The following is a 14139-nucleotide window of genomic DNA, read 5'->3' as shown; positions in this document are numbered from 1 at the left end:
GTGTACCCTTACCCTAACTCCTAACCCTCACCCTAACCTTTAACCTGAGTGTACCCTTACCCTAACTCCTAACCCTCACCCTAACCTTTAACCTGAGTGTACCCTTACCCTAACTCCTAACCCTAGCCCTAACCTTTAACCTGAGTGTACCCTTACCCTAACTCCTAACCCTCACCCTAACCTTTAACCTGAGTGTACCCTTACCCTAACTCCTAACCCTCACCCTAACCTTTAACCTGAGTGTACCCTTACCCTAACTCCTAACCCTCACCCTAACCTTTAACCTGAGTGTACCCTTACCCTAACTCCTAACCCTAGCCCTAACCTTTAACCTGAGTGTACCCTTACCCTAACTCCTAACCCTAGCCCTAACCTTTAACCTGAGTGTACCCTTACCCTAACTCCTAACCCATGCCAGGTTATGTCGAGGCCTGATACCTAACATTGAACATAGGCTTTAATGTCTTGATATATCAATCAATAAATTAAATACTTGTTATTTCTTCTTACACCTTCTCAAGGTGAGACCCTTCAAGCACGAGCTCTAACAGACATCTCAGGACAACTCAAGGATGAACTCAGCTTCAAGAAAAATGACATCATTACAATTATTGAGAAAATTGATGAGGATTGGTACCGAGGAACAGTTGCCGGGACGACTGGAGTCCTGCCGGCACTCTGCGTTGAGATCCTCAACTCCGGAGGACATTCGGAGGCGGGGTCGTCTGCGGCCACTGGGAAAAATAATATTGACTCCGGTAGTAGACTCGGAAATACATTCCAAGGAGGTGTTGAGGCTATCTCACCAGCCCCAGCAAGTCCGAAGATAGTCACAGACAGTTCCAGCATTGGGGAGACGCCATGGGCGAGGGCGCTGTTTCCGTTCGGCGCGGAGAATCCAGGTGAGATCAGCTTCATCGACGGCGACCGCATCACGCTCCTGAGGAAGATTGACGACAACTGGCTGGAAGGGGAAATCGGCGGGAGCTCGGGAATCTTCCCAAGTAACTACGTCCAGATTCAAGTCGACGTTCCCGAGGGGTATGTACCGCCGCAAAAGAAACAGACGAACTCGCTGAGCTCTGCGCAGAAGCCGCAGAGCTTACCGGTGCCCTCCGGTAGCGCTAATAATAACAACTTGAAAGCGGGCGGGTCAAAATGGAAAGGAAAACGTGGTAAGATTCTGTTTGATTTCAAGGCGGAGACGGATCAAGACCTCGGGGTGAAACAAGGCGAGGTCGTACAAATTATCGAGCAAGTCGACGGGGATTGGTTCGAGGCAAAGCATCCGTCCGGCAGGACTGGCTTTGTCCCTGTGAATTATATAAAAATCATGGAGAAGCCGAAAACTCCATCCTTCAAGAGACCTGCCCCACCACCTCCCAAACCAGCCCCATCTGATGCCCTCATGCAAAATGGGAGCTCGTCAACTTCCGCGACTGAGGATCTTCTTGATATATTTTCGTCGGCGCCAGCGAAACCTTCTTCTGGGAAGCCAGAACTGAAACCCAAACCGCCTTTACCACCCAAGACGACAAATGTCTCGTTGGACAAACCGAAAGCTCCGTCAGCGATTGACGACTTGCTCTGTTTTGACCCTCTCGGTGACACAACTGGCAATTCATCACCACATATTCTCCCTGACATACAGCCTCTAAAACCCCAAGTACCCCACCATGATCAGGTCGGGTTCAAGCTCGGCAGCGGGACATACAGGAAGATAAACTTATCTGGACAATTATCACCTCCAGAGGGCGCTTCCCCGATTCAGCCGACGACCGCCAATCCCTTCAGCAATACCAAATCTAGCAACTCCACAGCGGTGAATCAGAACAAATCCCTGATGGACATGAGTCCGATTGACAAACCAGAATCCTCAATTTTAGCACCTATGAGTGCTCCTCTCTCCCCGCCACTTGTACCCCAGAGCCTGCCCCATGCCACGGGAGACTCCAAACCATCATTCCAGCGGAAGATGAGCTATGAGTCGCTAACGACAGCCAAGCCATTCAGCGTAATGACAGCAGCTCATATTCACAGTGTACCGCGACCGGGATCATCAGGGTCCCCCGCTTCGCCAGCCTCACCGAAATCTCCGAAGGTGAAGTCGGATCTTTTGACGCTTTCGCAAGTCAATCAAGACTTGGATCGAGCTCTTGCCGGAGAGGAAACCACAGAGTGTGGTCCCTCCACGGTACCAAAGTTCAACCCTTTCTCGAGAACCGATTCAGAGGATGTCAAACCCTCAGAGACACTGCCACCTGTTCCGCCTCGCCAACCCTCACCGAATCCGTTCTCGGCCGAGAACCAATCCACGGCGATACCCGCGCAGATAACGGCACCCCCGCCATTACCGCCCCGTCAGCCCTCGCCGAATCCATTCAAAGCAGAGTCGCCTCCTCCGGCTTCGGTACCTCCCCCTCCAATCATCACTGCCTTACCTCAAGCAATTCAGCACCTGACCCCGACCCCTGCCATCAAACCCCAGCTGCCACCCCAACCCTCAGATCAATCTCCTTCCCTCATACCATATTCCCGTCCACCCATGAACCTCATCCGCGACGACAGCATGGCGTCAGACTTCTCCGACGACTACCTAATGCAGAACATCAACTTCAGTATTCGACCGCCCTCCAGCTCTGATTACCAGGCGCCTACCGCTTTCAAACTTCCTCCCCCGCCGACCAAATCAAAACTGAAAAACCCTGCTGTGTTGGAGTCTCCAAAAGCGAAGAGGTTTAACACCAAAAGCGCTGTACCGAGACCGCGAGGCAGAAGTTCCGATGGAGAAGGAGGTTCTACCCCGCCGCTATACAGCCATCCTCAAGACTTTGAACTACCACCGGGTCTAGATTCTCAAGGTAAATGTAGCTAGAAATATACTTTTGAAGTTCAATATGGATAAATATTGGATGCTTGTCAGCGTCATTTCAAATATAATCGTTTCCCGCCTGTTTTTCCAAACAAGGCAAATTTGAAAACACACAAACATTGTTGGTGTCTACACGGAGTTGCCCAATGCAAACACACTTTCACAAATGCTTGTCCATTATTTCTGCCATTTGGGGAATCCATTTCTTCGTGTAATTATTTTTATAACGATGGTAGAAAGCTTTCCTTAAGATGTTAATTGACGAGGTGCTGTAGTTTTTGAGAAATGAGTAAAACAAGTTCACGAAAAATATTTTTTCGTCTCAATGAGACAAAAATAATTTAGTTTTGCATGTACAGCGGATTTACCCCGACTCTCCTGAAAACATTGCTCCGTTATTTTCACTTTTTTATTCAAAAACTTGACGACTAATGAAGTTGTATGAAGCTAAGACTTCTACAGGTGATTTATATTCATCTTCATTCACAATGAGTAGGGATTCGTTTCATAGTCAAAAAACTTGATCAACAAAAGGTATCAAAACCCTTTAAGAATGTACAGAAAATGCCATTTCATTGATACTTAATCATGGCCTTCTACATAGGCTTCCAGTTCACTCTTAAAAAGACACTTGACACTATTGGTAATTGTCAAAGACTAGTCTTCACAGTTGGTGTATCTCAACATATGCATTAAATAACAAACCTGTGAAAATTTGAGCTCAATCGGTCGTTGAAGTTGCGAGAAAGAAAAAAACACCCTTGTGGCACCATAGTCACACGAAGTTGTGTGCTTTCAGATGCTTGATTTCGAGACCTCAAATTCTAAGGTCTCGAAATCAAATTCGTGGAAAATTACTTCTTTCTTGAAAACTACGTCACTTCAGAGGGAGCTGTTTCTCACAATGCTTTGTACTATCAACCTTTCCCCATTACTCGTAATCAAGAAAGGTTTTATGCTAATAATTATTTTGAGTAATTACCAATAGTGTCCACTACCTTTAACCTCCGCTTCCTAATCTTTGGTTCTCTAAGCAGATCACGATCAATTCCAGCAAGATCTTCAAAGCTTCCAGGCCAGCGTCCAGCAGATGTTTGATCCGAGTAAATTCGGAGAGGATGATTTCACCGGGATGCCAGAGAGGGAGCCTCCACTGCCGCCAGATGCTACTGCCATCACGACGGACCAGAGCGCGTCTCTCTTGGACGGGGACTTTGATGTCTTCTTTGGTTAGTGTTCCACCAGTGCTCAGTTTCATATAGACGCCCAAAATGCCCTATTTTATTATTATTATTATTTGTTGTATGTGTTTTCAATTTTATAAGCAACTTTTGTTCTTTTTATTTCCCTTGAAGATTCGCCTCAACCCACCACTGAATTCGACTCGGCACCGGTTGAAGATATCCTCAGTCTTGGCATGGAGCCAAGCCCAGCCACCGAGTCAAAGGTCAAACCGGTAAGACCACCTCCGGCTCGACCAAAGGAGCCGGCCTCAAAGAAGAAGATGCCACCCCGACCTGCGCCTCCTAAATTTGGACCGGGACCGAGATCAGCCGAAGACGATATTCTGGCAAAACTGAGACCTGAAGGAAGTAAGTTGAGGGAGCTGACAGAGATGTGATTTCTCCATTTTTGACCCTTGTATTGTTACCCCATCCCCCAAAAAAGTTTTTTTTATTTAAACTGTTATTTTAAAAAAATACTTTCATAAAAATAGTATTTGAAACTTTGTAATAAAAGCTAATAATACTAATAATAATATTGGGCATTTATGTTTTGCCGGTATCCATCTTTAAAGGGAAGGTTTACATTTGGTAATCACTCTTAAATTTAATGGCGCTACAAAAAACTTACACCAGCTTTTAATAGTATAAAACATTTTTTGGAACGTTTAACTTTTCAACGTATTGTGGTTACGTTTAAAGATAAAAGATTTTATTCCCCAAAATTTGATTCTGAGAACAGATTGTGTGTTCCTATTAGGGATGATTCTTCCTGTGTTGAAATATTTGCTCCAGTTTTGCAGCGATATCTCAACAACGCGACCACCTTTTGAAATGAAGTTTTAGATGTTAGTTGTATTGTATATTTCTACATTTATATAGGATTAAAACAATCGAACCAAAAATTAAAACAATCGAACGGTTTTAAAAACTAAAGGAACACTTTGCCTTTAATCACATGAATTTTGTTTTTGTTTTTTGCAGATATAAGTCAGGAAGAATTAGAGGTACAGGAGACTGTGAATGCTTTAAAAGGAAGTATTGCGGAGCTGAAGGTGATCATTGCGGTAAGTTATATTGCCCTCTTGTGTAATTTCTGTCCTGTCCAGTTCCACGTTTTTTATCGTGGGCTACAAAAATTTTCCCGTCCGCACTGTGAATACTTGACTCCACTTTTTTCTTTCTACACTTCATGCGCACAGAGAAACAGACTGCACATCATTAGTTGTGCTGTGATTTTGATATGTGAGTCTGGGACTAGACCCGGTCAATGGCAGAAATGTGTCCAAACATGGGGCTAAAAGCTAGCCCGAAAAACAGCTTTGGTGGCAGTTACAGCTATCGTTAGACTCGGTGCAAAGGGCAGTGTACATGTATGCTTCAATGCATGATGCCATGCTGAACGGTAGCTATTTTCAAAGCCTCTAACGGGTGCTGAGTTTGTCAAGTTGAGCTGGTCAATAAAAGGACAAGCTTTTAATTGTAAAAGAAAATGCCAACTGTCTCATGTTGTAATTTTGTTTACAGAAACAACGAGAAGAGAAGAAGGCCCTTGAGCTGGCGTTACAGCAAACATCAGATAATACTGAAATGCAGGACATAGAACAGCAGTTGACTGATTGCATCGGGAATATTGAAAATTTGCAAACAGAAGTGCAGAGTCTGGAAGGTAAACATTTATAAAAAACTTTGTGGTTTTGAATAATTTGTTGTAAAGAAGTTGCAAAGATCAGAACAAACTTTTGCTAACAAATTGTGGTTTTATGCACAAGTGGTCCAGTTCACCGGACCCAAGCTCTGGGTTATCAGCAGCAGAGTGTGGGTTCGAATCCTGGTCATGACACCTGTGCTCTTGAGCCCGGCACTTGACCATAACTGCTTCATAAAAAGTTGGGAAGGTAGTGTAATCTGCTCTACCAGCCAGGCTCCTAGTGGATGATACCCATGCCTACATCCTTATGGACTGTGAAGGGGGTAACCCTGTTTCAGCCCCAGGAGTAGGTGGCTCCTAGTGGATGCTACCCATGCCTACATCCTTATGGACTGGGAAGGGGGTAACCCTGTTTCAGCCCCAGGAGTAGGTGGCTCCTAGTAGATGCTACCCATGTCTACATCCTTATGGACTGTGAAGGGGGTAACCATGTTTCAGCCCCAGGAGTAGGTGGCTCCTAGTGGATGATACCCAAGCCTACATCCTTATGGACTGTGAAGGGGGTAACCCTGTTTCAGCCCCAGGAGTAGGTGGCTCCTAGTGGATGATACCCAAGCCTACATCCTTACGGACTGTGAAGGGGATAAACTTGTTTCAGCCCCAGGAGTAGGTGGCTCCTAGTGGATGATACCCATGCCTACATCCTTATGGACTGTGAAGGGGGTAACCCTGTTTCAGCCCCAGGAGTAGGTGGCTCCTAGTGGATGATACCCAAGCCTACATCCTTACGGACTGTGAAGGGGATAAACTTGTTTCAGCCCCAGGAGTAGGTGGCTCCTAGTGGATGATACCCATGCCTACATCCTTATGGACTGTGAAGGGGGTAACCCTGTTTCAGCCCCAGGAGTAGGTGGCTCCTAGTGGATGTACCCATGCCTACATCCTTATGGACTGTGAAGGGGGTAACCCTGTTTCAGCCACAGGAGTAGGTGGCTCCTAGTGGATGTACCCATGCCTACATCCTTATGGACTGTGAAGGGGGTAACCCTGTTTCAGCCCCAGGAGTAGGTGGCTCCTAGTGGATGTACCCATGCCTACATCCTTATGGACTGTGAAGGGGGTAACCCTGTTTCAGCCCCAGGAGTAGGTGGTTCCTAGTGGATGCTACCCATGCCTACATCCTTACAGGCTGTGAAGGGGGTAACCCTGTTTCAGCCCCAGGAGTAGGTGGTTCCTAGTGGATGCTACCCATGCCTACATCCTTATGGACTGGGAAGGGGGTAACCCTGTTTCAGCCCCAGGAGTAGGTGGCTCCTAGTGGATGCTACCCATGCCTACATCCTTATGGACTGTGAAGGGGATACACCTGTTTCAGCCCCAGGAGTAGGTGGCTCCTAGTGGATGCTACCCATGCCTACATCCTTATGGACTGTGAAGGGGGTAACCCTGTTTCAGCCCCAGGAGTAGGTGGCTCCTAGTGGATGCTACCCATGCCTACATCCTTATGGACTGTGAAGGGGATAAACTTGTTTCAGCCCCAGGAGTAGGTGGCTCCTAGTGGATGATACCCATGCCTACATCCTTATGGACTGTGAAAGGGGTAATCCTGTTTCAGCCACAGGAGTAGGTGGTTACTAGCCCTAGTGAAAGTTGATTTGGGGTTGCCTGCCCAAATCAGTTAATTGTTACCCTCATCTTGGAGTGGCCTTCCGGCCTTGTGATGTCAGATGATCTCTCAAATTATGTTTAAAACAAACTAGAGTTGCATGCCTAAGCAGCTTATGTAGAATGCTTCGAAAACTTTATCGGCAAAATTAATAATGGGTATTACAATTTTAAAGCTGAATATTATACTTTGTGTTTCAAATATTGTATTCTAAGCTGTGACATAAACATTAAAGCCATAATACACTTTCGGTACAGAAACAAACAAAAAGTTCACAGATTTACAAATAATTTACAGGGTTTACAGAAGGTAATGGTGAAAGACTTCTCTTGAAATATTGTTCCATGAAATGCTTTACTTTTTGAGAAAACATTAAAACAATATTAATTCTCGATAGCAAGAATTGCGGATTTATTTTAAACACATGTCATGACACGGCGAACAAGCGGAAGCAAGAGTGGGTTTTCCCGTTATTTTCTCCCGACTCCGATGACCGATTGAGCCTAAATTTTCACAGGTTTGTTATTTTATATAGAAGTTGTGATACGAAGTGTGGGACTGGGACAATACTGTTTACCGAAAGTGTATAATGGCTTTAACATTTTACAGCTAAATTATGCTTTGTGTTTCAAATATTTTTTTCTAAGCTATAAACCGTTTTATTTTAATTATTATTTTGTCGTCTTCCAACTTTCAGTGGCAGTGGGAGGTAGGTTTGATGTGTCGACATTTATGTTACAGACTATACCTTAACTTGATAATTGTTCCAACTTGGGCTTGCCCAACTTAGTTCTTGCCGCACTTGAGTACATGCCAAATGTGGTGTACACAAGTTGGGTCATGCCCAATTGATGCCAAACTTTAGTGAACACAAAATGGGCTAGGCCCAATTGATGCCAGACTTGGCTGACACAAGTTGAGTCGGGCCCAATTGATGCCAAATTTGGGGGTACACAAATTGGGTCAGGCCTTCTTACTTTTGCTAAATTTGATCGTTCACAAGTTGGGTCCATCATGCCCAATTGTTGATCAACTTGCTTTTACACAATCTGGGTCATGCCCAAGTAGTGTTGGAACAGTTATTCAATTTAGGATTCAACACACGTACAGATTTGTACATTAGTGTTAGAAGTGTAGAACCCATTTGTACATGTAGCAAAAGGTATAAACCTAAAACAGTAATCCAAAGTCTCCCAATAGAGGTATTTATGTACTTGTGTATACCCCAATTGAGGTAGTAGTATCCATGTGAGGCATTTACTACCCGCATTGAGAGAGTATACCCCCTTATGATGAATTTGTATAGTAATGTGTACATTTGGTTTTACCCTTGCACCCGATGTGTGTTAGCAGTGTATACTCAGTACTTTCCTGAGTTCTGTGAAGAAATCACAGGCATTATTACTCGGGTGGGGGTTCGAAACCCACGACCGTTGCAATAGACCGATCCAGTAGTCTGGAGAGCTGTTGATACAATCGAACATTGTTGGAATCGAAACCCTTTAAAGTAATGTGGTTTTAGAGAAAGGGATCTTTTTCATCCACAAATTTGAATCTCAGAAAGGCTTAAGCCTGAAGCCTTTCAGGAATCTAAAAGCCCACAATTCTGTGCAGTAAGGGTGTTTTTCTTTCATCTTTTTCTTGCGACTTTAGAAGCAGTAGACACTATTGGTAATTACTTAAAATAATTATTTGCATAAAACCTTACTTGGTGACGAGTAATGGGGAGAGGTTGATGGTATAAAACATTGTCAGAAACAGCTCCCTCTGAAGTGCCATACATGTAGGTTGAGAAAGAAGTAATTCTCCACGAATTTGATTTTGAGACCTCAGATTTAGAATTTGAGGTCTCGAAATCAACCATCTAAAAGCTTACAACTTCGTGTGACAAGTGTGTTTTTTTTCTTTCATAGTTATCTCGCAACTTCTACGACCAATTGAGCTCAAATTTCACCGAGGTTTGTTATTTTATGCATATGTTGAGATACACCAAGTGAGAAGACTGGTCTTTGACATTTTACCAATAGTGTCCACTGCCTTTAATGTGCATTGAAGCCCAATTTGTCACAGGTTTGTTATTTTATGCATATGTATGTTGGGATACACAAAGAGAGAATACTGGTCTTTGACGAAAGAAAACTGACACTGTCAGTTTCCCTTTTGTTTTATTATTTGAAATTTGAAATAAAAAGTTGCATCCCTGTAAGGTGATCCCCTGTGAAATCAACCTTCCAAACGAAGCTATTGAAATGGAAAGAAAAATACCTGTTTTTAATATAGAAGGCCACTGGTACGATAACAAGGTTTTAAAGGCACTGGACACGTTTGGTAGTTGTCAAAGACCAGTCTTCTCACTTAGTGTATCCCAACATATGCAGAAAATAACAAACCTGTAAATATGTAGACTCAAGTGGTCATTGAAGTTGCAAGAGAATAATGAAAGAAAAACACAACCTTGTTGCACAAATAGTTTCAGATGCCTAAAAAGTCTTCAGACCTGAGGTTTTTTAATATATTAGTGAGAAATTACCTCTTTATTAACAATAAGGGAGCCAATTCTCATAATGTTTTTGTACTATCAACTGCTCTCTGTTGGTAGGATTTGAAACTTTGCATGGTGGAAGTAAGATATAGAAAAGTTTGCGGTAACACCATGTAATAACAATCTCTAAATGAGTTGGGGTGGTTCTGAAAAGAACCGTTGGATTAACTCGACGTTTCGATCAGTATGCTCTGATCGTCTTCTGGAGAATGCTGGACTCTGATGCTGCATGCTGCATGCTTGCTCTCTGTTGCTCGCTACCAACAAAGTTTGTATGCTAAAAAACAAATTGGGGTAAAAAGTGTCCGGTGCCTTTCAAGAATGAAAGGAATATGAGATTAAATGTTGGCTTATCTTGCCGTTGAGGAAGTTTATATCGTTAATGAAGGAGAGTCAAGTTTCAACAAGAGGAAGTAGATTACACGTATACAAGGCTTTTTTGGAATTTGATCGTCGGGGATCATGGATTAATGTGCAATTGATTGTTGGGTCTTGTCCTTGTTTGGTTCCTGGCCTGTAGCGAATGCTCCTCTGTTTTGTTTTATTGGTATTTATTGTTAGTATTTGTCCAAAGTCTGACTGATTGTTTAGTGTGTTGTTGTCTATTTGATATGGAAAGGTTTGCGGTAACACCGTGCAGTGACTATCTCTAAATGAGTTTGGGTGGTTCTGAAAAGAAACGTTGGTTTCAACTCGATGTGTCGATCAGTATGCTCTGATTGTCTTCTGGAGAAAGCTGTAGACAGTTTCGGAGAAAGTTGTCTATTTGGTTTGCGGTAACATCATGTGTGTATCTACTTGCTAGTAGAGTATGTTTTGGTGAGAACTTGTCTTGCGGAGTTTTGAATTGACCTCAACGTTTTGACAAGCTTGCTCTAGTCATCGTCAGGAGACTGAAGGGTGTGAGAGATATTGGCGTACCTATAAGAGTTCAGTTTATTGTCAATGTGCTTTTGTGGTGATATCTGTGGACTTCTGCATGTATCACTTACGAAATAATTTGTGGTTGAACAAAGACAAGTTGACTAGAGCAGGATTTGAAGCAACGACCTCCAGATTAGCGTACCGGCGCTCTACCAACTGAGCTATCTAGCCTTAATGTTGGTGGTCTCTCTACTTTATCAATATCTTTGCTAGGGGGTTGCCAGTCAGATCACACCCAAGTTTTCGATACAACCCGGGAGTAATGGGGAATAATTTCCAACTGTTGTTCAGACATCTATGAAATACTATCTATAACTGAGTAGTTTACTGCCGACTAAGATAACTTTGTTCTGTTTGATCAGTGTTTTTGTAGTACTTGAAGAGGATTTGTTTTCGCTTTGGCGTTTCTTAGCATTTAAAGGGGCTGTACTTACTGCCCACTGATTCATCCAGGCCAATCCAGCCCATCAACAACAAAATTTGTTTGGATTGATCAGTGTTTTTGTTGTAATGGAAGAAGAGTTGTTCTCAGATGTGTTCGATTAGTTAAGGACTTTGAAATATTTTAGGAAGATTTTTGTGGAGGAGTTTCTTGTTTTGTGTTTTTGAGGAGAAACTGTCACAGAAAATGTTTTATATTGATTTGGGTAAGTCAAAATCTATACCTTAAAATTTTTAACTGTTAACCTAAAAAAAAGTTTAAAATCAAATCTTTGAAGACAGTGGACACGATTGGTAATTGTCAAAGACCAGTCTTCTCACTTGGTGTATATCAACATATATACATAAAATAACAAACCTGTGAAAGTTTGAGCTCGATTGATTGTCGGAGTTGCGAGATAACTATGAAAGAAAAAAACACCCTTATCACACGAAGTTGTGTGCTTTCAGATGCTTGATTTCGAGACCTCAAATTCTAAACTGCATGATGTCAATACGAGAGCGGTGAGTGATCGTTCGTTTAGCTCTTGTCAGGGGCTCACCCGAGTGAGCACCGCGGGGTAGACCCAGGGAAGCTAATCGAACACACCCTATGTGTATATCTACTTGCTGGGTAGATTATGTTCTTTTGGGAACTTGTCTTGCTAATTCTACTACCGAGAAGAAGATTTTTCAGAATCGGGAGACTTCTCCACTACTGCGGAGTAGATTTTTTAAAATTCTAGACACTACTGCGTTCTGAAAGAACAATTCTGCTTATTAAATACTATCTGGGTGAAAGACTCAACTCCGTGGAGACAACTACCTCCGCTTAGTGGAACGATGGAACTTCTCATTATTTACCAATATCACCTCTTCATTTTTATCAGAACAACTTCAAGATGTCCAGCCGACACCCGTTCCGGAGTCGAAGATGACGATGGGAGACTTCCGCGAGAAGGTCATCGCGGAGTTGCTCAACACGGAGCGAGATTACGTACGAGATATCAAACTATGCCAGGAGGGGTTCATGTCTGTGTTGAAAGATAAACAGGTACAGTGAAGAAACAAATTTATTTTCTTCTGCACTTTAGAATTGCCAATACCATCCTCATTTCCTGATTTTTGTTTAAGGATTCACTTTTTGGGATCAATTTAGAAGAAAAGAAGTTCCCCATTGAAAAGCACTACAACAGTGGCAATTTTAAAGTGCAGAAAAAAACACAATCGCGTTAGGGGGGGGGGAATTCTTGTAATAATCTTCACTGTAGACCATATGCATTGTATCATTCAGCCACTATCTTAGAGGTAAAACTACCAGGGCCCAATTTCATAGCGCTGCTTAACGGTAAGCAAATTTGCGTGCTTACTGTAGCAGAAAAATTTGCTTAAGCCTTAGCGTATTTCACATGTTAGCAGAAAAATTAGGCAGCCATATTGCGTGTTTACCGTGGATTTGCATTGTGACGTCATTTATTTTTGTGCCGTAAGCACCGGAAGGTTAGCATGCCTTTTCGTGTGCTTACGGAAAGCAGCGCTATGAAATAGAAAATGCACAGTAAGCACAAAATCGGCCGCTAAGCAGCGCTATGAAATTGGGCCCTGGAAACAAGTACAGAGCTGCAAACTCTGCAAAAGGTTCTCGGAAAATCAACCAATCTTTTCATGTTCTGATGGACTAATTTGAAAGTCTCCCTGATTATGGAAGCATTTTCCCTGTTGTGTTCATTGTAATTTTTAAATATCTCCCTGACTGATATGTGAAGATGCAGATGTTGCCAGCTCTGCAATGGAAACACTCGTATTTGTGCGTACGATGCAGAGGATTGGCCAATAAAAATACTCCTTTTGACCTCAAGGCGAGGGCGACCCACTGAAATTACATCAAATGCATAAGGTCTATTCCTAAAAGAGATAAATTTGGTTTCAACTTTATGTCGACCTTGCTCTAGTCATCGTCGGAGAAATCTTCATCTAGACAAGAATTTGAATAACATGATTGTACCCACAAGTTTACTATTTTTAGTTACTTCTTATTGTTCAGTGTCATTTGATATCATAAACATAAATAGATTCATGAAAGTTCATACACTGCGCCGTTGTTTTTGTGATTTTCGTGAAATAATATTACCTTCCAGGAGATCATCAGCAAGATACTCATTCAGCAACAACTTGATGAAAACGAGAGAACGGGAGAAAAGAAATTGGTATACCCCACCCCCGTCTTCCTTACACTCCACCCCTCTTCCTTTACCACCACCCCCCCCCCCCCCTGCATCTTGCATCTTCTCTGCTCGCATCTCTAACCACGAAAATCAATTCTCGCTTTCTGCTCTTTATTTGTTGAGAAGTTAACTCCATCACGGGATAAATCCATTAAAGAATTTCTGAGTGTGGACCAACACAAATATTCTTTTCATTGAGCGAGTATGTATCAATGAATGACTTGGGTCTTCAAACTTAAAAGAGGAGCTTTTAATTTGCCTGGGGAAGTCACCATCCCTACTGGCTTGTGCATAATCCAATTAAGTCTAATGTTTGGAAAAAGCAGTTACATGGAGATAACAGGTGTGAGTTGCCAGACGAAAAAGATGTGTCTTTTTAGGACCATTTAATGGACCATTCCCGTAATGCAAAATGCTTGTTTTTTTCTTTTTTTTATATTTTTTATATATATATATATATATTTTTTTTAATTACATCCGAAACTGTCTGTGGTCTTACTTATTATAAAATGTTTATGGCAATTTGAGTAATTGGTTTTTGTTGGGAGACTAACACTTACAGCTCGTTCTTTTGCAGGTGAAGGGTTTAGCTAGATCTGATTTATGCACAGTTTCT

General features: G+C 42.6%; 1 protein-coding gene across 5 annotated transcripts in view; it reads left to right on the top strand.

Annotated features, from left to right (window-relative positions):
• The window catches only part of LOC117299308 (dynamin-binding protein-like), a 56521-nt gene that overhangs the window by 26032 nt on the left and 16350 nt on the right, over positions 1-14139 (top strand). For 3 of the 5 annotated variants that reach the window (XM_033782817.1, XM_033782820.1, XM_033782816.1), the window contains exons 4-11: positions 522-2861; positions 3910-4101; positions 4228-4464; positions 5080-5162; positions 5623-5764; positions 8110-8121; positions 12189-12352; positions 13437-13505. In XM_033782817.1, the coding sequence (XP_033638708.1) occupies positions 522-2861; positions 3910-4101; positions 4228-4464; positions 5080-5162; positions 5623-5764; positions 8110-8121; positions 12189-12352; positions 13437-13505 (3239 nt within the window). The remainder of the gene's footprint in view (positions 1-521; positions 2862-3909; positions 4102-4227; positions 4465-5079; positions 5163-5622; positions 5765-8109; positions 8122-12188; positions 12353-13436; positions 13506-14139) is intronic. The other 2 variants (XM_033782818.1, XM_033782819.1) reach the window with 2 other exon arrangements.

This window comes from Asterias rubens, chromosome 14 (genome assembly GCF_902459465.1).
Source record: "Asterias rubens chromosome 14, eAstRub1.3, whole genome shotgun sequence".
In the NCBI taxonomy this organism is placed as follows: Eukaryota; Metazoa; Echinodermata; class Asteroidea; order Forcipulatida; family Asteriidae; genus Asterias; species Asterias rubens.
The sequence above is the reverse complement of the archived record's forward strand: the minus strand, read 5'-3'. Positions and strand labels throughout refer to the sequence as shown.